Consider the following 24321-nt stretch of genomic DNA (forward strand, 5'->3'; position numbering starts at 1 on the left):
GCACCCCTGTCCACCCATCTGGCATGTGAACGAAGCACAGGCTTACACGGGTGTAAGTCAAAGAAAGGCGGTAACGTTTAATGGCAATGACCAAGAGCACAGCCAGGGGTATCAGCAGGACATGTGAGGAAGGGCCAGTGCAGCCGCATTCGGGGCACCCTTCAGGACCATACTGGCCCAGCACAGAGTGGAGGCCATGGGGCCAGCAGGCACAGAGTTGTGAGCTGGCACAGCCCCTTACACAACGGGACACCCTCACCCAGAGCTATGACCCATTCACTCACTACAGAGCCAGCGGTGGAAATGCTGGACAGAGTCAGTATTCAAAATCCCCCCCAGCAATGAAAACTAATCCTGACTCCGCCCTGGGAGTCCAGTCCCCAAAAGGTGAGTCCACCTTTGTGTGAATCAAATGTGAATGGTCCTGGGCTTTGTTAGAGGCTGGGTCTGGTTGTGTGGCAAGGGGAGGGCTTGCAATGAGTGGAGTGACACAAGCTGGCACGGCCAGCACAGAGCTCCACACTGAGGGTGGCACAGCAGCTCCCGCCGGGGTATCTCGAGAGGCAGACAGACAGGGACTTCACATACACAGCCATCAATGGGGGGGCTGGGCTAAGCCAGTAAACGCTCCGGCTGCTTCTCAGCATAGGACAGGCTCAGGGAGCTCCCCCAGGGCACCGCAAGGCTGATGCAAGGCACCCTGCCAGCAGTGCAACGCTACGCTGAGACAAGAGCAACAGCAGAGGCGTGGTGGTTATCTTTGGGAGTGGCTGTTTGGAAGAACCTTGTGAAAGTGGTAGGAGGCCCTAATACCCGCAGCTGGGGGCACAGTGAGCCCTGTGCCATGCTGAGGGGAGCTGGGCTCAACACCGAGAGGGGACCGCTGGGCAGCAGCAGAGTCTAGGGAGGGGGAGTCCTGCATTCCCTAGTCCTTGGCAAAGTAAAGACAGACACAGAGCAGAGAGTGGGCAGGGGAGGGACTGGCTCAGACTAGGGCTCAGCAGCCTGCTTGGGGTAATGTACTATGGGGGGAAATGGCTGCAGATGGCAGAGAGAGAGAAGCACTAGAGCAGGGGGCATGGTTCCCTGTTCAGCTGCCTGACGTGGCTAGGCCCGGGAAGCAGCGCCAGAGCCCTTGTGTTTGTAGTACGGCTCGTCTGCCCCTAATTCATGTTAAAGTTAGTCTGGACAGGGGAGGGTGGGGAGGGGGGAGGGCTTCAATCCTTCCAGTCCTTTTTTATACAGAGGTGCCACTCCCAGGAGAGATGGTCCGTTCTGTCGTCGTCAGTGAAGAAGGATTTGATGTGGTAGGTGCCCCGCACCAGCACGCCCTTGGGGGTCTCGTCCAGGGGGGTCAGGAACTCGTACTCCTCGGCACGGGGTCCATAGCTGCCCATCATGTAGACGTCTTTATCCACTGGGCACAGAGAGAGAAGGGGGAGCCGTCAGCATGAACAGGGGCGAATGCTCTGGAGCAGACACCAGGTGGCAACAATGTGTGTGCGTGGGTGGGCACCGAATGCCTGTGGTGACTTGGGGCCGAGGGTGGGGCTAGAGAGCTTGACCAGCATCAGGAGTACCCATACCCCATATCAGACTGCCGAGCTCCATATGGCCAGTTGGGTTGCCCCCCACAGAGCCCCAAGCAAGACCTGGAGACCAGCCGGGCTGAGGTGCAGACTCACCTCTTAAGCCTTTCCTGTAGGTGTGATGCAAATACTTCAGGCCACAGACAATCTCCTTGTTCACCTGCAGAGCAGAAGGGTCAAGGTCAGGGGGACACCTCCTGCCAGCGCCTCGCTCCCTGCACCTGCTGGAGGAGACCTCCCTCTGGAGACCCCATGGAGAGCAGCTTTGGGAGAGCTGCAGGGCAGATGGCGGTGACCCTCCTTTAGCACTCACCAGGGAGGCATCTGATACACAGGGGCTCTATCTGCCCTCAGGTCCTGCTCGTTCACTGCCCTGCCCCCCATTTCCCATCCCAGCGTGCGAGCCTCCAGCTCAGCCTGGCTCTCATGCAGGAGAGCGGTACGCAGCCCGCAGTGCAGTGGGAAGGGCGCGCACCCAGCAGCGTCACTGCACCGACCTGCATCACCATGGAGCACAGGCAGCAGGGCACGTTCCAGAGAGTGCCACCAGCCAAGTGCTAGGCAGTGTCAGCCATGACCAGTTGTTCTGCCAGAGGAGACGGCGCCCACTGACCCACATACTGCAAGCGAGTGCCCCAGGCCTAGCCAGGGTCCACGCTGCAGGAGCAGCTCACCTTGAATGAAATCTTCACTCTGTAATCCACCCCTTCCTTCAGCACAAACGACTGGCTCTTCAGCGCCTCCAGATCCCCTGCACCAGTGAGAGGAGAGCCGTCAGCCTGCCTGTCCCTGTCCCCCTTCCGCCAGGACCCAGAGCTCACCCCTCCCCAGATACATGGGCATGGACAGCGTCCCCTTGGGATCCCAACACCTAGGAGCAGGGATGGACTGAGGGCAAATGGGGCCTGTCTCCCGCCTCCCTGTACACCTCCCGAGGAGCAGGGGTTAGCCTGTGAGTGGCTGCCGGGTTATTTAGCTGCTCCCCCCACATCCTTGCCCCTGCCAGGGGGTGTGCTGGGCTGGCCCTGCTCACCTGTTAAGTCCATGGTGATGGGCCCTGGAGCCTGGTCACACAGCAGAGTCAGCCTCGTCAAGGTGACGTTAGCCATGCTGGGATCTAGAGGCGGCAGGAGGGGCAGAGTCGGTAGCTGGGCACGGTTGTCACCCGATTCCCCCTCCCCCCCACTTTTCCAAGAGAACACGGCTTCTTCTGCCATCCAAACCTGTTGCTTTAGCAGCTTCTTGCAGACAGAGCTCCAGGCCAGGCTCCCCTTGCAGCTGCTGCCCGCTGTGCACACCCTAGCCCAGTAGTAGCTCACCGTGCCGCCGCCCTATTCCTAACGGAGCAGCTCCTGTGGCTCTGGCATTATTCCTATCGCTAGAATAAGCCAATACCACAAACTCATCTGTATCAATCATTGTGAACATCACAAACAACATGAATCCAACACATCTATTCCAGGGATCTTACACTAGAGTCCCCTACGCCTCTGCATAGCTTGGCCCCCGGGGAGGGCACGACTGCCAACAACCCCAAGAACTAGAGGCCACCTCCCTGTCCCGGGACGAGGGCTGCCCTGCCAGAAACCTCTGCTCAGAAAGCTCAAACTAAGCAGGGATGGCAGGGGGCAGCCAGTACCTGCCCAGGCTACAGAGCCCATAGGTACCCTCCTGTAGTGCTACTTACCAGCTGATCAGCCAGGCCACGACCTGCAGGCCCATGACCAGAAGGGCAGCTGCTGTCTGCTCCATCCAGTGCCAGGCAGGGGTGGTCCTCAGACAGGCAAGGTTAGTGCACCCTCGGCTAAATGGCTGCTTCAGCGGTAGCCCAGCCCATGTGACTGTGGGGCAGTGGAAATGTTGGCTGCCCAGGTCTCTGGGGTTGCAGCTAGGGGGCTGTGTGGAGGTGGCCACTAGGCAGAAGGGTTTGTTCAGCGGCATAGCCAGACCTAGTTAGGGGATAGGCCTGTGCTGTCTCATGGATTTATAGGGAGGCTCCATGGGTGAGCCACAAGCCACAAGCGAGCCACAAGAGCCTAGCTGGCTGCTGGGCAAGCTGGTTCTAGATCAGCGGTTGCCAAACTTTCCCAGTTGCAGCCTCCATCTCATTCACAGAATCTGTTGTCCCGCCACCGCCATTACTTGTAATCTGAAACTGTTTTTCACGCTGGAAGGTGGAGGAGAAACAGAGCCCCCAGAGGCATCACACCTCTCCTGCCTGAAAGGCCACGGGGCCTGGCACAAACCCTGCGAGGAGGGGAAATGCAGCCGCAGGCCCATCTTGTAAACAGGCTTACAGAAGCCCTGGCACTGCAGAGCCTGCTGAAGGTGGGGGCTCCCTACCAGCCCAGGGGCTCTCTGACCAACCAAGGCAGAACGTGTCAGGCTACCATGGCACCGCTCCCCAGAGAGCACAAGGCAAGCCTGGGGCTGGCACGGCATGGAGGGGGCACAGTGAGCATTGCCATGGAATTGAGAGGAGGATGGTAATGTGGGCCGGGAGAATTCACCCAGGCCTGTAGTGAGGGAGGGTAGGAGAGAGATAAACTGGGCACGGCCCCTCCTTGGGGAGCCTCCCATTTCCCCTGATGGCCTGTTGTAGCAGGGGCTCCTGAGAGCAGACCCTCGTGCCCAGCTATGGCGTGCTTGTGGCCCAGCCCCTAGCTCGCCCCCTGGCAACATGCTGCACATTTGGATACACATTGGCCCTGCATCAGCAGCTCCTGCTGACGGCCCAGACAGCCTCCTTCCCAGGACATGCCGAGCCTGGGGCGCTCGTCAAAATGGACCAAACTGCATTCTACTGCAGTGCTGGGCTGGCAGCACCCCGCCACCCTCAGCCCGACTTGGCCAGGCAAGTGGCCAAGTTACTGCCCCAGCCCCTGTCACATTTAGCCATGGGATACGTGGCCCGCTCAGGGCATGCCCCACAGCGGGGCACCAGCTCCCTCTCCCAGGGCTGAGACAGGCTACACAGCCCCTGGAGGACTATTCTATAGCTAACCAGAGAGATGCTACCTAGAGTTTCAGCCCAAACCCTCCACCAGCCATGGGAGAGCTGAAGGGGCGGTGCTTGCAGAGAGGAGCAGCACGTGGAGCCACGTGTCCCCCGCCCTCCACCGCGGGGTGCGTTGGCCCCTTCCGGGAGTGGTGTGAGGCTAGGGTAGGCAGGGAGCCTGCCTTAGCCTTGCTGCGCCCTCTGCCAACCGGGAGCCACCAGAGGTAGGTGCTGCCCGGCAGGAGGCCGCAACCCAACCCCCAGCCCTGAGCCCCCTCTCTGAGCCAGCACTCCATACCCTTCTGCACCCTGAACCCCTTTCTGCACCCAAAGCCACAGCCCTGAACAGCCTCCCAGAGCCAGCACCCTATACCCCCTCCTGTACCCCAACACTCTGTTCCAGCCCTGACCCCCTCCCAGAGCCAGCACTCTGTACCCGCTCCTGCACCCCAACACTCTGCACCAGCACTGATCCCGCTCCCAGAGCCAGCACAATGTATGCCCTCCTGCACCCCAACACTCTGCCCCAACTCAGAGCCCCCTCCTGCACCCAAACTCCCTCCCAGAGCCCACACCCAAACTCTCTCCTGTACCCCAATACTGCCCCAGGCTCAGCCCAGAGCCCTCTCCCACACTGTGAACCCCTTGGCCCCAGCCCAGAGCCTGCACCCCTCCCCAACCCAACCCCCTGCCTGGTGAAAGAGAGTGAGGGTGAGGGAGAGCGAGTGACAGGGGAATGGAGTGAGTGGGGCAGAGCTTTGAGGAAAGGGCGGGGCCTTGGGGAAGGGGCAGGGTAGACCCTGGGTTGCTCTTAGATTCAAAAAGTGATCTTGGGCATAAAAAGGTTGAAGACCACTGGTCTAGGCAGTGTCTCTAAGGTCAGGGAGACTGTGACATTACACCCCAGATTCTTCATAGAAATATTGTTATGATTATAGCATATCTAAGATGTAGTTTATGCAAGATGGGTCATGTGAGATATCAGTGGAAAGGTTATGGTTTACTGAATAAGATTATCCTATTTGTATGCATGTATCATTTCTGTATCTGAAGTTAGGAATATTGACTATGTATCAACTACAAGTGTGTTTACACCTGGGGAACGCCCACCAAACAGAATGCAATCAGTGTGGATGGGCCATTAGGAAGAACAATAGGTCTTTGAAGATGCTAATCTCCCATCTTCCTGAGAAGCTTTTCTGGGATGCTACAAATGCCTCTGACTCATGGCTGCTTTGGCACTGCAAGGTCATGTGATCACGTCACTTGGTACTAGATGATAGAATACCAGTATTTTTACACTGGGGGGTGGGAACCAGGGTTCCTGCCCTATGTAAAACGTATATAAGGCCAGGGACTGACTTAATCAGGGCTCATTCTTCACTAAATCCCCACCCAGGATGACTGCTGGAAACATCTAAAAGAAACACGGTGGAGGGGAGATAAGAGCTGAACCCAGGCTGGAAAAGGTGTCTGGCCTGTGAAAGAAATGCCTAAAACAACATTTAGGGTGAGAAATTACTGCTTGTAACCAGTTTCTTTAGTGTATTAAGCTCACACTGCGGTTTTTGTTTTATCTGCAGGGTAATCCACTTTGATCCATTTGCTAATCCTTATAGTCACTTAAAATCTATCTTTTGTAGTTAATAAACGTGGTTTTGTTTTCTCTAAAACCAGTTTGTGGAATTCATAATGGGGGGGCTGCGCAGATCTTCCTCCACATTGAGGGAGGGAGCAAATTTCATGAGCTTACGCTGTACAATTCTCTGTGCAGTGCAAGACAATATCATTTTTGGTTTACACTCCAGAGGGGGTGTGCACTTGAGTGCTGGGCAACCCCTGAGCTGAGTCTTCCCAGGCAGAGCTGATCTCAGTGTTTGTGTCTCTCTGCAGCTGGGTATGGCCCTACCTATGTGTGCTGGAGGAGGCTGGAGAGCCTGGCTCAGCAGGACAGTGTAAGGGAGCACAGGCTAGTGGAACAGGCGGGCTCAATGGTACCCCAGTACATCAGGTGGCACCCTGGGGGGAGTGGGGGGTTAACCCATCACAGAGACCATGTGGGGAATCCAGCCAGAGAGGGGGGCACTTGGGGTGCAGAGCACAGGGGGGAATGGGAAAAGGATTATTATGCAAATGAGGAAGTGCCTCACCATCAGATATGCTGATTAGGGCACTGCCTCATTTGCAAGCCGTCTCCAGCTATCTGGCTGTAGGCAGAGCCAAGTGGCATCGTGCACAGGGCAGAGATACGGGCGTCAGGAGCCTGACAAAGGCAGTCAGGACCAAGGGTCAGAGCAAGGGCAAACCTGAAGCTGGGAGCAGCCGAGGAATTCTCAGTCAGGTTCCAGGCTGGGGTTGATACCATGGATCACAGGCTGACGTCAGAAGAGGGCGGGTGCCTACACAGGGTTGATGGTGCCCATGCAGATGACAAGAGAAGTCCCAAAGAAGGGAAGATGCAGCAGCTGGCAAGGGCATTCCAGTGGGCATCCTTCACCTTCTATACAGTGATTGGCTCTGCCGTGGCCAACATTATTATTCAGCTGGGGTTAGGGATGCAGCCATGCTGAGGATCTGCAGTCAGGATCAGGGCACCTTGTGCTAGGTGCGTACAGACATGGAACAAATCTGTGCCAAGGTATTGCCGGCCCCACCTCTTAATCCTTATTCTTACCAGCTGACTGCTGTAACAAGGGAACTGTGCAACGCCTACGTGGCCCAGGCCTCAGCCCCTTCCTATCCCCGCAATGACCCTGGAGGCAGTGAGAAGACCCACACAACAGCAGCCGTGCCAGATCCCTCCCCAAGCAGATCAGTCCCTAGAATTGCAACCATCCCCTTCCTGGCCTAGCGGGGACCTAGAAGCATCCCTCCCGCCGCCCAGCACACTAAGCCCAGGGGCTGTGGGTTGCCTTGTGGGGCAGGCAGGAGGTGCCCTAATCTTCAGGGGATGAGCCCTGGCTGGATCCAGCACATTCCAACGAACCCAGCACATGGCCAAGGGAGATGCTCACGTGCCCACTGTTGCCTCCAGAGGCAGAGGACAAATGCAGCTACCGCGAGCTGGGAGTGCTGCCCTGTCGGCCCCTATTTCCCAGTGTTGACATTGCACCAGGGGGCTCACTTCTCCCCTCTCCCTCTAACCCAGCCAAGAGGAGCTGGAGCTAACCAGGCTCCTGGCTGCTTTGGCCCTCACCTCCTTTGTGTTATTTAAAGCATAGCTGTGGACTGCTGTTTATCACTGGCCCTCCCTGTACTGATGACTCAGCCTACAGTCTCACCTAGCAGCGCTGGCTGGCTGCTCTGCCCTCCCCTAATGCTGTAATTCGCCAGCGCCCAGGCCTGGAGCTGCTTCCAAGACAGACTGGGCACATGTGACCACAGGGGCTGCAGCTTCTCTTGCTAAGCTCTCTTTGCCAACAGTGCCCTGCCACACTCAGATCTGGTCTTCGTTGCTGCTATTAACGCAGAGGGGGCCAAGGCCAGGTGAACAGGCCCAGGAGAAGAGGTGGACTCCAGCCACAGCTCCACTAGTGGTGCACTCAGGGCAAGCGTCAGGTACGGGATGTGGACCTGAGGCTGAAGAGGATCCTAATGAGAGCAGGAAAGAATCTGCTGATTGTCCTGCATGTGGGAATGAATGATACGGCTAGATTCTTGCTGGACCGTATCAAGGGAGACTATGCCAGGCTGGGGAAGACACTTAAGGAAATCGAGGCTCAGGTGCTCTTCAGTGGGATTCTGCCTGTTCCTAGAGAAGGGCAACAAAGGTGTGACAAGATTATGGTGATCAACAGATGGCTCAGGCAGTGGTGCTATACGGAGGGCTTTGGGATGTATGGCCACTGGGAGGCATTCATGGACAGAGGACTGTTCTCTCGGGATGGACTTCACCTGAGTAGGGAGGGGAACAGACTTCTAGGATAGAGGCTGGCACAAATGATTAGAGTCATAGAATATCAGGGTTAGAAGAGACCTCAGGAGGTCATCTAGTCCAACCCCCTGCTCAAAGCAGGACCAATCCTCAGACAGATTTTTGCCCCAGATACCTAAATAGCCCCCTCAAGGATTGAACTGACAACACTGGGTTTAGCAGGCCAAGAAAGCTTTAAACTAGGAATTGGGGGAGATGTCCAGGTATTCTCCACACCGGAATTTAACACTGAGAGGGAAGAAAACGAAGCAAGAAAGGATACTGTCATGGGCAGGAGAATGGACATACGGAGGAAGGGCACTGTAGATACAATTCTAACAGGTGATACTGGTGGTAGAACGTCTGGGCCTAATCGGGTAAAGAACGTGAGTGAAGTCAAACAGCAAGAATTAAAATGTTCGTACACCAATGCGAGGAGCCTAGGTAACAAAATGGAGGAACTAGACTTACTGGTGCAGGAAGTGAAACCGGATATTATAGGGATAACAGAAACATGGTGGAATAGCAGTCATGACTGGAGTACAGCTATTGAAGGCTATGTGCTGCTTAGGAAAGACAGAAATAAAGGCAAAGCTGGTGGAGTAGCATTGTATATCAATGATGAGGTAGACTGTAAAGAAATAAGAAGGGATGGAATGGATAAGACACAGTCTGTCTGGGCAAAAATGAGCCCCCAATGTGATATGGCCGTTAAAAAAGCTAAAGCAGTCTTGGGATGCATCAGGCGAGGTATTTCCAGTAGAGATAAGGAGGTGTTAGTACCGTTATACAAGGCACTGGTGAGACCTCATCTGGAATACTGTGTGCAGTTCTGGTCTCCCACGTTTAAGAAGGATGACTTCAAACTGGAACAGGTTCAGAGAAGGGCTACTTGATGATCCGAGGAATGGAAAACCTGTCATATGAAAGGAGACTCAAAGAGCTTGGCTTGTTTAGCCTAACCAAAAGAAGGCTGAGGGGAGATATGATTGCTCTCTATAAATATATCGGAGGGATAAATACCAGGGAGGGAGAGGAATTATTTAAGCTCAGTACCAATGTGGACACAAGAACAAATGGATATAAACTGGCTATCAGGAAGTTTAGACTTGAAATTAGACGAAGATTTCTAATCATCAGAGGAGTGAAGTTCTGGAACAGCCTTCCAAGGGGAGTAGTGGGGGCAAAGGACATATCTGGAATCAAAACTAAGCTTGATAAGTTTATGGAGGGGATGGTATAATGGGATAGCCTAATTTTGTCAATTAATTGATCTTTGATTATTAGCAGGTAAATATGCCCAGTGGTCTGTGATGAGATATTAGATGGGGTGGGATCTGAGTTACTACAGAGAATTCTTTCCTGGGTGTCTGGCTGGTGAGTCTTGCCCACATGCTCAGGGTTTAGCTGATGGCCATATTTGGGGTTGGGAAGGAATCTTCCTCCAGGGCAGATTGGCAGTAGCCCTGGGGGGTTTCGCCTTCCTCTGCAGCCTTGGGCACGGGTCACTTGCTGGAAGATTCTCTGCACCTTAAAGTCTTTAAACCATGATTTGAGGACTTCAATGGCTCAGATACAGATCTGATACAGGAGTGGGTGGGTGAGATTCTGTGGCCCGCATTGCGCAGGAGGTCAGACTAGATGATCATAATGGCCCCTTCTGACCTTAAAGTCTATGATTCTATGACATGGAGGCTGGTTCCCATAGGAACTTCCCCATTGCAATGGCTGGAGTGTTTTGGATTGCTGCTGATCTCGCTCAGCGAGTGCTAGAGCAGCTGGGGAAGGCTTCACATGGGAATGGCATAACTTGGGTGAATTCAGAGAAACTGCGCACCTGCCCTTTCCTGCCTCTGTGACAAATAGAGAAGGTCTGGCTGGGAAGGGCCCTCTCCTCACTGGTTTTGACATTAGAAATTCAGGCCTTGTCTACCCTGTTTTTCCTGAAGATCACAGCCTTGCCTTCACTACACAAAGGTGCACTAACGCTTGTATTACAGTCCTAGTGTAGACTGGGCAAGCTGAACCCTAGTTTTCCCCAGGACATAACACGTGTTAGCTGGTGGAGATAACTACAACTTCCCTAGTCTACACTAGGCGTGTAACACATCCTAACATATGGTAAAAATACCCATTTTTCCCCTTGAAGCCCAGTCTGCCAGCAGCATCACAGGAAATGGATCAGAACTGAGAGCAAATGAGATTTCTATCAGACCAGTTCGAGTCTTCCAAGGAGATCTTCAGACAGAAATATCAAGAATATCCTGTTTTAAGGTACAAGCATTTGATAGTTAAGGAGTCCAAGCATGGCCTTTATAGACAAAAGAATGGCCACAAATCCAGTTGTTCCTTTAATAAAACAAAATGGAGAATTTAGCAAATTAACTTTTCTTTGAAGAGAAACATACTGCAGAGAGAGACAGACTGATTGGCTCAGAAGACCAAAGAATCAAGTTCTTCACTTGGCTAAGCAGCAGCTAAGTGGAAAATGAGAAGAGCCTGCAAACACGTGCCCTGTGAGCGATGGGGGCCAATGTGATGCAGGGGAGAGCTTAACTGAGTTACAGCCACATCTGTGCAATATTTTAGCTCTGCTTCAGCCTGCATTATAGCTGCTCCTGTTGGAGTGTCATACAGCATAGGAGCATCACCCTGTGCCAGCTCTGTACCATCACAAGTGTTTCCCATGTTGAAGTCAATGACTGGAGAATTTTCCATCAAAGTGTACCCAAATGGAGCCCTTTATTAGGTGTGAGGTGACCAGGGTTTGCAGGGAAATTAGGGAGTGATGCGTGTGTGCATAGGAAAGTCTAAACACACAAGGCATTCTGCTTGGAAACAAATGCCTCCCCTCTGGGTGGGCCCAGACACATGCAACGCTCATCTCAGAACAAAGGGTTCTCCCGAGAGACCAGGTGGCACTCCCAGGGCCTGGGACAGTTAAGACTAGACTGGACGAAGCCCTGGAGAAAATGTTGTAGGGAACAAACTAATAGTTGGGATCTAACAGCGCTTCTCCGCCACTAGTATCCATGCTCTACCGGTGCTGAGCAGCATGAAGAGAACTCCCTGTGGGGTTACTGAGGAGGTCAGTGGTGCACAGCTGCTCGCTGCCCATCACCAGGGCATTTATTTGCGCTCTTCTTGGTCTGTGTTATTGCCTACAACTAAAGGGGACGCCTGGATATGTCACCACTCGGGCCATGCAGTGGCACAGACCCAGGCCTGTCGCTCACGGGTTAGAAAGCCGCCCCATGCAAATGGAGAAATGCTACAGCCTCAGAAGCATTCAGACGTGCAGGACTCCCGGCTGGCCAACTCAGTGAATCAAGCTCTCCACTTACCCTCATGGCAAAGGAGAGGAGCTGATGTCAACTGCCAAGATAGGGCACAGGAAGCAGGGGGTGGGGAATAGCCAGTAGCCTGGGAAAGGGACAGGACACCAAGACCCCGTATATTGGTGACAATGCAGCACCACACTGCAGTCCCCACTCGGGGCACTGCATGTGGGTCTACGCCTTAGGGCAGGGGTGGGCAAACTCTTTGGCCTGAGGGCCACATCTGGGATAGAAATTGTATGGTGGGTCACGAAAACTCACAAAATTGGGGTTGGGGTGTGGGAGGGCTCTGGTTGGGGGTGCAGGCTCTGAGGTGGGGCCAGAAATGAGGCATTCAGGGTGCGGGAGGGGGCTAGGGGTTTGGGGGTGAGGGCTTCAGCTGGGGATGAAGGCTCTGGGGTGGGGCTGCGGCTGAGGAGTTTGGGGTGCAGGAGGGTGCTCCAGGCTGGGACTGTGGGGTTCGGAGGGCAGGAGGGGGATCAGGGCTGGGGCAAGGGGAGGCTCAGGGGTGCAGGATCTGGGCAGTGCTTACCTCAAGCGGCTCTCAGAAGCAGCAGTATGTCCCTTCTCTGGCTCCTGTGCAGAAGTGTGGCCAGGCAGTTCTGCACACTGCCCCATCCGCAGGTACCACCCCTGCAGCTCCCATTGGCTGCAGTTCCCAGCCAATGGGAGCTGCAGGGGCTGCGCTTGGGGTGGGGGCAGTGTGCAGAGCGTAGCCTCCTGACTGCCCCTCTGCATAGGAGTCAGAGAGGGGCTGTGTCACTGCTTCCAGGCGCCGCATGAAGCGGTCCCTGATCCTGCTCCCCAGCTGAAGCAGGGCAAGCCCCAGACCCCACTCCCCAGCAGGAGCTTAAGGGTTAGATTAAAATGGCTGGTGGGCCAGATCCAGCCTGCGAGCCGTAGTTTGCCCACCCTGCCTTAGGTACTCCCAGCAGGAGGGTGTCTCCATCTTGGTCACCTACGAATGAAAGGTACAAGGTCGCTCCATAACTGTTACTATGGAAACTACCACGGCAATAACGTAACCAAGGAGACTGCAGTACAGACCCAACCCTGGACAGCTGTTACAATTCAAAGGTGGGTGGAAAGCTACCACCGTCCCCTTCATAAATCTGGGGGGCACAGATTGGCCCTGAGGGAAGGAATGGACTGAGGCAGCACCATTCCCAACAGAGGGAGGTGCAGTGATGCACCTGTCCCTCCCCATGCCCACATGGGCACAGCTCACAGCCCTACGTGCCACATGGCAGCTCCCCAATGGGGACAGACACCAGACCAAGAGTAGACGTTCTGCTTCCCCCGCAGCACAACCCCCGCAGGAGACGTTCTGCTTCCACCCACAGGACTCAGTTGCTCTTCCAAGTTTGGAACTGAAAGGAGCCAGGTAAGGAGCTTTCCACATGGCTTCTCCTCCACTGGTACTGCCCCTGGGTGAGGATTAAACAGAGATGCCCTCCCCCACTGAGAACGCCCCTCCCATGCTCCCGCAGAATGGGCCAGGGCCTTACCGACACCCACTGGGATGGGCCCCAGCAGCACCCGCTTGTATTTGTTCAAGCTGTCATCATCCTCGTCCAGCTGCTGGATCTCCTGGAGGGTCTTCTTCTCAGGGGCCCTGTACGCCAAGTCCACATCATCCATCTCCTCCTCCAGGGGAGGCGTCACACCATCCTTGTCCACCATGATATCTGAGAGGAGGAGAAGCCAGTCAGAGCAAGGAGGGACCCACAGCCTCCTATGGGGGAGCCCCATGGCCCCTCACTCACCAACCTGGTGCCAATCCCTGGGGCTGGACACACTGGTGTGAGCTGGGGGTGGGAAAGTTACCCTTCCCAGGGCACCTGCAGCCTGTTGGGGAGAGGAGCAGTGCCAGGGAGAACAGGAGCGGGGTGGAGTGGGGTGGGGTGGATGGGACAGGAGTCTCGAGGAAGCAAGGGCCCAGGTTTGCCCTCCCCATGGCAATTCTCTGCTCACACCCTGCCCCATAGGAACAAAGCCATCACCCCAAGAGCAGCCTGGGTGGAGGGGACAGCCTAGTCCTCAGAGCTCCACTCTGCACCCCCCACCTCAGCCCCAGCCACCCCTCCATGCATTGCAGCCATCGGCAGGTCTGTGTATTGCAGCTGCAGAGCCATTCTCCACCCTTCCCAGCAAGCACTGGCCTCACCCCCAGTTAATGGAAGTGCCGGGCAGGGCAGCCAGACTCCAAGCAGCCAGAGATCAATCCCAAGTTCATTTGTTTGCTTTTAGCTGCACTAGCAGCTGATCAGCCCATCAGCACCCTGCCTAATCACAGTAACTCCCCTGAGCAGGGCCGCCGAGCGGGGCGCAGCCCCACACACCCCCATGGCCACCGAGCGGAGCGCAGACCCCCACACTGCCCTGCACAGCCACCTAGCCAGGGGCCAGCCCCTCTTCCCCCTCCAACAGTCCCACATGCCCCAGACAAAGCACATCCCTCAGACCAAGGGATAAAATGCAGCCACCAGCCTCAGCTGCCAGAACAGAGCAGAGATGGTCCCACAGGAAGAACCACACAGGCACAGAATCATAGAAGATTAGGGTTGGAAGAGACCTCAGGAGATCACGTAGTCCAACCCCCTGCTCAAAGCAGGACCAACCCCAACTAAATCATCCCAGCCAGGGCTTTGTCAAGCCAGGCCTTAAAAACCTCTAAGGATGGAGATTCCACCACCTCCCTAGGTAACCCATTCCAGTGCTTCACCACCCTCCTAGTGAAATAGTGTTTCCTAATATCCAACCTAGACCATTGCAACTTGAGACCATTGCTTCTTGTTCTGTCATCTGCCACCACTAAAAACAGCCATCCTCCATCCCCTTCAGGTAGTTGAAGGCTGCTATCAAATCCCCCCTCACTCTTCTCTTCTGCAGATTAAAGAACCCCAGTTCCCTCAGCCTCCCCTCGTAAGTCATGTGCCCCAGTCCCGATCATTTTTGTTGTCCTCCACTGGACTCTCTCCAATTTGTCCACATCGTTTCTGTAGTGTGTGTGGGGGGCAGGGGAGGGGAATATGACCAAAACTGGACACAATACTCCAGGTGTGGCCTCACCAGTGCCAAATAGAAGAGATCCAGGCCAGTCACTGATCAGCCCCTGGGAAAGACCAAGTGCAGTTCCTAGTGATGCTCCAAGAGCAAGCTGCAGTCCCCCTTGGGAGGGGCCCGGGCTGGGCCATGAGCTAGGATCTAGTCACTGCAGATGGAGATGAAGGCATTTCCTCACCCCAGTCCCACGTCCAAGGGCCAAGTGTGCATGGGAGACAGGGCCCTGAGTGCCCACTTGGCTGCTCTCCTCGGAAGTGATGGGAAGGGGCCACACTCCCCACAGCTCAGCCCTGCAGCTGGTTTGGCAGCCTACAGGTGAAGTCTCTCTCCAGCTGCTGGTCTTGCCGCCTCTGGGCTCCGCATCACACCAGGCTCTCGCCAACTCAGTACCACCAGCAAGGGGGTCCACAGGGTAAGCAATGCCTCCAATGACACCCAGGCTGCTCTGTGGCCTCAGGTGGCAGCACAGGGTCACTGCAGTGTGAGGGGGCTGACAGGGACCACAGAGCTCCAGCATGAATGCTGCTGGGGTGGAAAGAGCCATGAGAGACTCCAGCTGGAAGGGATCTGATCACCCAGAACCTGAAGAGCCGCACAGGACTGCCTAATGTCACCCAATTCCCAGCCTTGTGCAGAGTCGGTGCCTCAGGCTATCATGCTGTGAGATTGCCGCACCTCCAAGTAGGCAGAATTCAGGCTGCTGGACAGACCCATCAGGATCAGGCGCGGCACTCCAAGGGGACCTAGCCATCCATGCTGCTGTGAAGCCTAAGAAGTGGGGAGGAGTCACTCTCCCCCAACCCAGTAGGCAGCATTCCCAGGCTAGAGAGCATCTCAGGGGCGCTGTGCCCTGCACTGGGGGCCCCAGGGGTACTTCTCAGCAGGACAGGTACCCAGCCCAGGCACACTGGAGCAGCCTTGTTTGAGACACCAGCAGCTCCAGGTGCCCACCCTACACGTTTGCCATCCTGTTTAAATAGCAAACATTCAATCTCCTCTTCAGAATGGTAAAACAGCAGGAAAGTAGATGGGGAACTGGCTCCAGCCTGACACTGGTGTTCCTGGCTCTGGGTCATGCAGTGAGGCGAGTTTGCAGCAAGCAGCGCCCAAGCACCAGGTTTGACAATCTACCCTGATCTATTATTTGTATTACCATAGTGTCCAGCCATGGACCAGGAGCCCACAGTGCTAAGCACTGTGCATTATCTATTACAAGTATTATGGTAGCATCCAGGAGCCCACTGTGCAAGGTGCTGTACAAACAGATCTAGTCTCCCGTGTTCCTGAATCATCCGAGTTTAGCACTTCTTTGAATTGATCCCCTCTTTCCAGGTACTCAGCAAGTTCCGCAAATAGTCCCCAGACTGCACAGCACAGGGGAGTGATTTGCTGCAAGTGTCCCACCTTCACAACTCCAGCTGCACTGGTCAGCTTTGACCGGCCCCATGAGGTCACCTGATGTTCCCATTCCACTCAAGAGTCAGTTTGCGGGACCAGTGCTCTTCTCAACGTGCCCCATTTGCTACACACTTCCTTGCCAGTGATTTGTAGAAGAATCCCAGGGTGAAGTGTGTGTGTGTGGGGTCCCACTACCAGCTCAAACACCCAGTGCAATTGTGCAGCGAGGGCCGGGCAGCCAGGCCTGGCCTTTGCCTGTATAGCACCGACATCGAGCCATTCCAGCAGAAACGCTAGGAAGGCTGAGCAGCGACAACGTACTGACCAATCCCCTCATTAACAACCCATCTGCTTGGAAGCAGGGAAGTGAACAGTTCAAGCCATCACAGTTCCCACCCAGCCCACCCACGCTTACCAAGCACAAAGCACCACATCTGTCACATTGCCTTTGCAGGTCGACTTTAATTCAAGCTCTACCAGCTGCGACATGACAGCCCTAGCCCTGGGCATCTGTCTGATTTTACAGACTCAAGAGGTTTCATCAACAAGCTGTGAGCTGCTCACTGACCCTCCCACCCTTCAGTAGTTCTCGTTCACACACACACAAACACTTAAGGTTGCCAGAACCTGAACACTGAATTTCCCGACGTCTGTGCAATCGAAAATCTGAGTCTTCAATCTGCATCAATTAACAGCTTTTGGCAGACACAGAAGGTATTTAAAACCTGAATTAATTCTACTAATTAGAATCTGGTTCTTGTTTGTTTTTCCCCCAAATTTCCCATAAGTGAAGCAAGTACCTAGCGCCACCCAACAGCCACTCCATGCCAAGAGCTGGGAGCACGTATGTCGTTAAAGAAGAAAAACCCAGGACAGATGCATGGGAGATGCCTACATTGTACAGCCGCTTGGAAAGGAAAGTGAAATTGGCTCAGCATTCTCCTCTAGAGGCTTCACTCCTGTATATGTCACGGTGCTGGTCACATGCCCTGCTAGACTCTGACAGTTCAAAACCCCATTGGACTGGTGACTGCGCTAGCTCACTAGTCATACCCAGTCAGACACTGCCTGCAGCCACGCCTGGGGCACCAGCCCTGTGGGGAAGGACTTGGACAGATGAAGAGTGAACACTGCTCTCCCCTTTCCCCTACTCCTGAGGACAAAGAGAGGCTCCTGCAGAGACACAGACATCAGTGACAGGGAGCCTGCCTGGCCAGGGACTCAGTAACACACAGGAGAAAGCAAAATCCCTTCTACTTATTTCAGCCAGGAGTAGGAGCCCATTGCACTAGCAGGCCTGGGAGAATGGGAGGATTACCAGCACCTGGGAACTCTGGCTGGCTTTAGCCTTAGGCCAGCAGCTTGGAGCCGTATTTACTTAGGGAAGTGTCCGACGCAGAGCTAGGGGCAGCGCTGTGCCCAAGACAAACCTGAGCCTGTCCACTCGTGGAGAGACGAGGTGGGTGAGGGAATATCTTTATTGGACCAAGTTCTGCTGGTGAGAGGGAAGCCGTTAGGCTTCCACGGAGCTCTGGGGCTCCTCACCCCCCTTGCCTATCTAGTATCCTGGGACCGACAGGCAACAACGACACTGAGTGCTCCTGGGCTGGCGGTTGGTGGAGCTGGGGCTAGCGCGTGTGGGATGACCCCTGCTGTGGGGCGCTGCCGATTTAGTTCCTTATGACAAAGGGTGAGCCTGGTTTCCAAATGAGACCATCTCACAGGCAGCTCCTCCCTCCCCTGCGACCTCAGACCCACCTGCATGCACAGCTGGGCTACAGTCTGCCCACTCCCACTTCCTCAGTTACACAGGAAAGCTGCTGGCTAGGGCCGGCTCTACCATTTTTGTCACCCCAAGCAAAAAAAAAAAAAAGCCACCCGGACTGTGCCGCCCCTTAGCATGTGCCGCCCCTGGCACATGCTTCCTCCGCTGATGCCTGGAGCTGGCCCTGCTGCCTGGCTGGGTGAGGCCCATTTCTGCAGCTTCTGGTCTAAGGGCTCGGCCAGGAGTCTGGGGTGCTGCTAGGACTCAGAATGTGGGAGTGGGGGACAAAATCTCTGGATTGAGGTCTGAGCCCAAACACCAGAGCTGCTCACCGCCCAGTGCCCTGCAAGCCCCAGCACACACACACCCAGTGCCCCCACAGCTGCTGTGACCATCTGTCTCAGTGGGGGAGGCCCCTCCCTCCTGCTCTGGTAAAATACAGTCAGGCAGCCAAAGAGTTAATAGTGCAGCACCTGCAGGTTGCTATTGCAGCCAGGTGGGTGGTTGCTTGGTAACCGTACCTGTAGGGAGCTCTGTGGAGCGCTCCCTGTGGGGGAAGGAGGGGAGCATCTGGGCCTCAGGGCGGGGCACGTGCTCCCCAGTTGCAGGAGAATTGCTCCAGATCATGCCTGTGCTGTGGGCTGGAATCCTTGCTCAGGTAGGCCGTGGGCAGCTCTGGGGGGTCATGTCATGCAAGGGAATTTACCACGCACAGCTGCTTTACCCTCTAACCCCTCTCAACATGGCATGAGTGGGCAGCAAAGGCCTCTGCTTGCCTCCACGGAGGCTGGACGGAGCTCTTCCCAGGGGCTGCTGCTAGCCACGAGAGCCCATGCTGCAGTCCTGCAGTGCATGACCTAGGGCCTTTCTGGGGCAGGGTGTCTATTGGTTAGAGCAGGGAGCCGGGAGTTCTGTTCCCCACCCGGGAGTCACTAACCTACCGTGCCTCAAGAAAGTGCTACTCTGTGGGCATGGTGGTGTCACACCAGAGCCGCGCTGCCCCTGGACTCTGTTCCCCCTTGAAGTTCTTGGGGGAGTGCTCGGAGGTCACAGGGTGGGAGGGGCTGTCTGGGTCAGGAGCAGGATGACAAGTGGCCCCTTTGCGCTGCTGATGCTGGTGGCTTCTGGGCTGCAGAGATGCAGCTTCCAAGCAGCCATGGGCAGGGCAAGGCTCTCAGCCATCGCCAGCTCGAGCCCCAACACCAGGCATGTCTGTGATGCCGCAGGCACAGAACGAGGGCCAGGCAGCAAGCGGCACGCTCCGGCTGCAGAAACGGCCAATGGATCATTCGATTCCCTGCACCAGCCCCCGCCAGCAGGCCTGGCATGGGCGCTCTGGGGCCCACCGCTGGAGGGGAGAGCACACAGGGCGCCGCTTGCTGTGCACACTTTGCCACTTAAATCCAGGGCTCAGTTACCTGCAGATCCAAGAAAGGAAAACCACTGTTTGCTCTCGCTCCAACATGGATGTGGGAAGGGTTGGGGGCTTGGGCGAGGCTCTCAGGCCTGGTCCCAACCCCTCCCCATGGCTAGCAGCACTGGTGAGCAGAAGGCACAGATGAGCTCCTCTGCTCTGAGGAACCTGCGGATTGGCCATTGCACAGGAGGCGAGAGCAGCCCCCAGGAGAAACAGCTGCTACGCTGGGAGGGAGGGATGCTGCAGAAAGCCCACAATAGAAACCCCGGGGTTCCTGGCTGCACATGTCACATGCAGCCCCCTCCCCAGGGAGGATGCTCCTCTCACTCAGCCTGGTGTAAATCAGGAGCACCTCCGTGGAAATGCAGGCCACTGCTCCCACATGCAAGGTGAAGGCACTGGAGAATCAAGCCCCAGGAGAACTCCCCAGCATGCAGGTCCCTAAGCCAGGAGAACAGGGTTTAGAGCAGGCCAGGTAGCAAGTAAATGTGATCCTGGCAGCTGGAGCCAACCAGCCCCAGGTTTGATGCTAACACCTGGTTCCCTCACATTATGACCCAGCCTGGCACACTTGTCTCCGCCCCAAAGAGCACTCGCACCCACTGGCACACTGAAATGTTGGCACACAAGCCCAGCTGCCTGTGGGTGCAAGCACTCTAGAGCTTTCCCAAGGCCTGGCAGACCTGCCATGGATGTGTGGGCGAGCAGCATTCTGGGCACAGCTCCAGGTGATGGGCGCTGGGTGGGGGGCACTAGCTTTCCATTAACACCTATTTCACCAGCCTCTTCCCTCGGCCTACAGCTAGGCCCCATTCACCCTCCAGGCTCCGGCCCCCTTCTATGAGCAGCCTCCGACCAACAGCAGGAAGGGCACCTCTTCACTGCCCCCACCCTAACCAGAGACTCAGCCCAGCCTTGGGGCTTGCAGGGAGAGTCCGGGGACTTTGGGCTAGGTCCCTTCCCAGCCCCTTGGGCCCTAGCAGGAAAAGGAGCCGTGAGGTCCCTGAAAGAACCCCAGCTGGCTCCCCAGAGCCACGGGGCCAGGAGCAGGCTCTGCTCCAGAAGTGGCTGTTGTTAATGAGCTGACAATGCTCAGCGTTGGGGCTCCCAGGGAATGAGGACAGCTCCATACTTTGCAGTGGGCCTGGCCGCTCGTGGGTGGTGCACACTCAGGCTGAGCAACACATGGAGCTGGGCTTGGCCCCTGCAGGAGACTGACTCCGTGGGGACCTGGCGAGCTGAATGCGCTAGGGGCTCAGCTCATTGGAACAGTGTAACTAGGCATCACCTGGCAGGAACAGTAACACCTCATGGGAACCCCTCTAGGGCCCAAAACCAGAGCCCTCTGCAGCCAGCAGGCCCTGGGCTCTGCCCCCACCAGGCACCTAGCACCCAGCCCACTGTACAGTTGGGCAGAGCCAATGTTGAGCCTGACCATCTGGCATTTCACACCCACTCTGCCCAGGTGTAAATGACACAGAAGGAGTGAGGTGGGGGACTGGCTCCTGGGTGGGCACAGCATGTGGTGGGCTGTCTGGCAAAGGGCGTTGTCAGTAAGCAGCCCTGGCTGAAGCAAGGGAGAGCAAGCGATGGGCATCACCACAGAGCCAGTGCCCTAACGACCGCCCACTGTGGCTCACGCCTCTTTCACAAAGCACGTTAGGTCTCCGTGGACATCACCGGGGCTGTCCTGTTTGCCTTGGGCACTGCTGGGAGCTAGAATGAGCCCCACTCCCCACACAAAGCACTGCACCAAGCCTGGAGCTTCTTCCTGAAGCCTAGGTAAGCTCCTCTGCAGCACCAATGCCCGACAGGCAGTTGGGAGGGAGAGCGAGGGCTCCGCAGATGCACCCCTGCCCCAATTCCCATCTGCACCTGAGAGCGCTCCAGCAGAAGCAGGGCCCAGTTTGTGACAGCTGCAAGGTACAGCTCACGGGAAAGCCCCTGCTCCCCTCCAGGCCAGTAGACCTCCATGCCCTCAGACGAGCTCACTGGGCTAGTGGGGCCACTGCAAACAGCACCGTGCTGAACAAGTGCCCCCTGCTGGGGGTGCTGCTCAGCACCAGGGTGCAGGATGCAGCCCCCAGTGCCCTGGATTGGGTCCTGCCCCCCTTATAAAGCAGTCAGCACCCAGACTCCATTACAAGGCACGCGCCAGGCTCAGAGACCCCAGGCAGAGAGCAGCCCAGCACAGCCCCACCTCAGGCATGGAGAGAGAGTTTGCCAGCAGCTGCCTCCTCTCCCCTCTGCCGGCTCCTTGCTAGGGGCCTCTCCCAGAGGGGAACAGCCCATGGCTCGGAGACAGGGGGGGATCCTCTGAGCCCCTGGTGCCCCACAGCAAGTCTCTCCAGTTCCTTGCTTGGGGAGGAGGGAGGGAGAAACTGGTCTGAGCTTCACCCGCCCACCCCAACCTCCTCAGTGAAGTCATAATGCTGGGCTTGTGACATCACAGCCTGTTGCCATGGAAATGGTTGTGATGTCTCAAATCCCTGAGGGGAGGGTGGTGGGCCCAGGATGGGGGTGGCCTGGTGGGAACCCGGAGGAGGGGTTATAGATATGAGAGGAGTGGTTAATCCCAGAGAGGGGGTCTAGGGGGATGGTCATAGTGGCATCTGTGGCGTGCTCCCAAGGCAGAGATCACCTGGCTCCACTGAGAGGACTTAGGGGCCAGTCCCAGCAACAGACTGAGGGAAGGTGGGATAGTTCTGCTCAGAGACAGCTCTGTGCCTGGTGGCCCGCCCCTTGCACACAGTGCCCTGCTCCCCACCCTGAGCCAGGCTTCTCATGGGAGGGAGGTGTCATCACAGGCCTCTGGGGCAGGAGTTGGGGAAGCTGCTCCCTACCAGAGCCCTGGAGCAGGGGAACAAGCCGGGGCTGTGCTGAGAGAGCGGTTGGGACTGGGGTCCCGGCTCTCTGCTCCCAGTGGTTCGAGCCAGAGCAGGTGCTGCGGGTCAGCGAGCCAGCCTTGCTCCAGAGGGTTTGGAATGGCCTTGCCGGCTGCAGCCAGTCACGCCCAGCTCTTCGGAGCCTGGCTTGTCTCTCTGGATTGACACTGGCAGAGCTGAACACAGGTCCCAGCTCACACGCCCTCAGGGGACCCTGCCAGCCCTCCACCATCAGCGCTGAGCAGCACTCATCTGGGCCTGCAGAGCCGTCCTCCCAGCAGGACGCAGGGGACTTTTGTTCTGCAGGAGGCTGGAGCCACACCAGGGACAGCAAATGAGCCCACGCCCCAGCCCAAGGCCATAGCGGCTCTGCCTGGCACAGGCTGGCATGCCAGCTGGCAGCAACTCCTCGGCCCCCTGCCTCAAGGGCTCAACGCGTGAGGACCCCTCCTCGGCATCAAATCCCCCACCAGCTCTCACACGGGGAAGGTCCCAGTGCTCACCGTGGGCACCAATTTGCCCTTCCTCTCCCTGCCACCTCCCATCTGCTCCTCCCAGCACAACAAAGGCTCGCCCAGCGCTTGCTCCAGCCCTGCTGTGCCCACACTTGATACCCCGAAAGGACAATGGAAAAACTGGACAAATCTATACAACTGTGAGACCAAGAGGGCAGCGAACCCCCAGTGCACCTACCAGGCCTTGGACAGAGCAAAGGCAGCCTGGCTGCAGCTGAGCCCACACATGCCCCCAGCCCTTGTGCCCAGATTGCAGGGAGTTAGCGGGAGGTGCAGACGGGGGGGGGGGGGGGGAGGGGGAGCTCTGCTGGGCATGAAAAACCCCTCACACCTCAGGGTGGCGCACTGGCCAGGGGCAGCTTTAGGAGCAGCCGACCGGATACGTAGTTACCCACAAGGCAGGTGCACCCCCCAGGCCCTGCACACATACCCACACACACACAACCCCGGCTCTCGCACACAACCACATTCCTCTCGGCCTGTGCCGCCCGCACACACACACCTGCACCCCCCTCCGCCCATGCACGCACACCTCAGTCCTGGCTCCTGCACACAACCGAACACGTGCACACACTCCCCACCCTGGCCCCTGCACACACCCACACTCCCCTCTGCCTGTGCACGCCCCCTGCACACACATACACACCCATGCACTCCCCTCCGCCCATGCACACACACCCTGGCGGCCTGGCCCCTCCATACACTCACTCCCCCCCTCCGCCTGTACACACCCACTGTCCCTACACACAGCTGCACTGCCCTCCACCCGTGCACACACACCCCGGCAGCCCCTGCACACGCCCCGCCTCTGCGCACCCCGCCCTGCCGCCCCGGGCCCACAGCCCCACACCCTGGCCCGCCGGCCCCACCCTGCTGCCCCCGGCCCGGCCCGGCCCGCCCCGCTCACCTCGGGCGCACACTGCCAGCCGCAGCAGCTCCAGCAACTGCCCGCCGAACTCGCACGCGTCCGAGCCCAGCATGGTGCCGCCCGAGCCAGCCGAAGGGGATCGCCGCCGGGGGGTCACGGGGCCATGCGAGCCCCAGGCCGGCAGCCCGAGCCTGCTGCGGGGGAGCGGCCGGTGGCGAGCCGCGCACAGCCGGAGTGCGAGCCGAGCCGAGCCGAGCCGTGCAGTGCCGCGCCGGCCGGAGACGTGCGGCCGCCCCCCCGCGCCAGCCCCAGCAGCCGCCAGACCGCGATGAGCTCATCGCCAGCTCGCCGCGCACACCCGCTCCCCTGCGGCCTGGCGGCCCCTCCCCGGGGATGGCGGGGGCGGGGGCAGGCAGCCAGCCGGGAGGGGCACGCTCGAGTCCAGCTGGTCTCCTGACTTGTGACTGCGGGCTCTGGTGCTGCCCACTAGGTCCGGCTGCCCCGCCAATCGCCTGGGGCACGGGGGGGAGACGGGTGTCATAAACAGATAGCTAACGGGTTCAGGTCTC

At 57.2% G+C, this 24321-nt stretch overlaps 1 protein-coding gene across 1 annotated transcript; it reads right to left on the reverse strand.

The window, feature by feature from the left end:
- Positions 1-53: 53 nt before the first annotated feature.
- ARHGDIG (Rho GDP dissociation inhibitor gamma) lies at positions 54-23958 on the reverse strand. The gene is made up of 6 exons (XM_050968472.1): positions 23792-23958; positions 13347-13526; positions 2623-2706; positions 2264-2340; positions 1686-1749; positions 54-1417 (listed from the first exon to the last, which is right to left on the reverse strand). Exons 1-6 carry the CDS (start codon positions 23862-23864, stop codon positions 1218-1220), a joined length of 678 nt encoding a protein of 225 aa, XP_050824429.1. The 5' UTR covers positions 23865-23958; the 3' UTR covers positions 54-1217.
- Between the last annotated feature and the right edge of the window lie 363 nt (positions 23959-24321).

The sequence above is a fragment of the Gopherus flavomarginatus genome, chromosome 9 (assembly GCF_025201925.1).
Source record: "Gopherus flavomarginatus isolate rGopFla2 chromosome 9, rGopFla2.mat.asm, whole genome shotgun sequence".
Classification (NCBI taxonomy): Eukaryota; Metazoa; Chordata; order Testudines; family Testudinidae; genus Gopherus; species Gopherus flavomarginatus.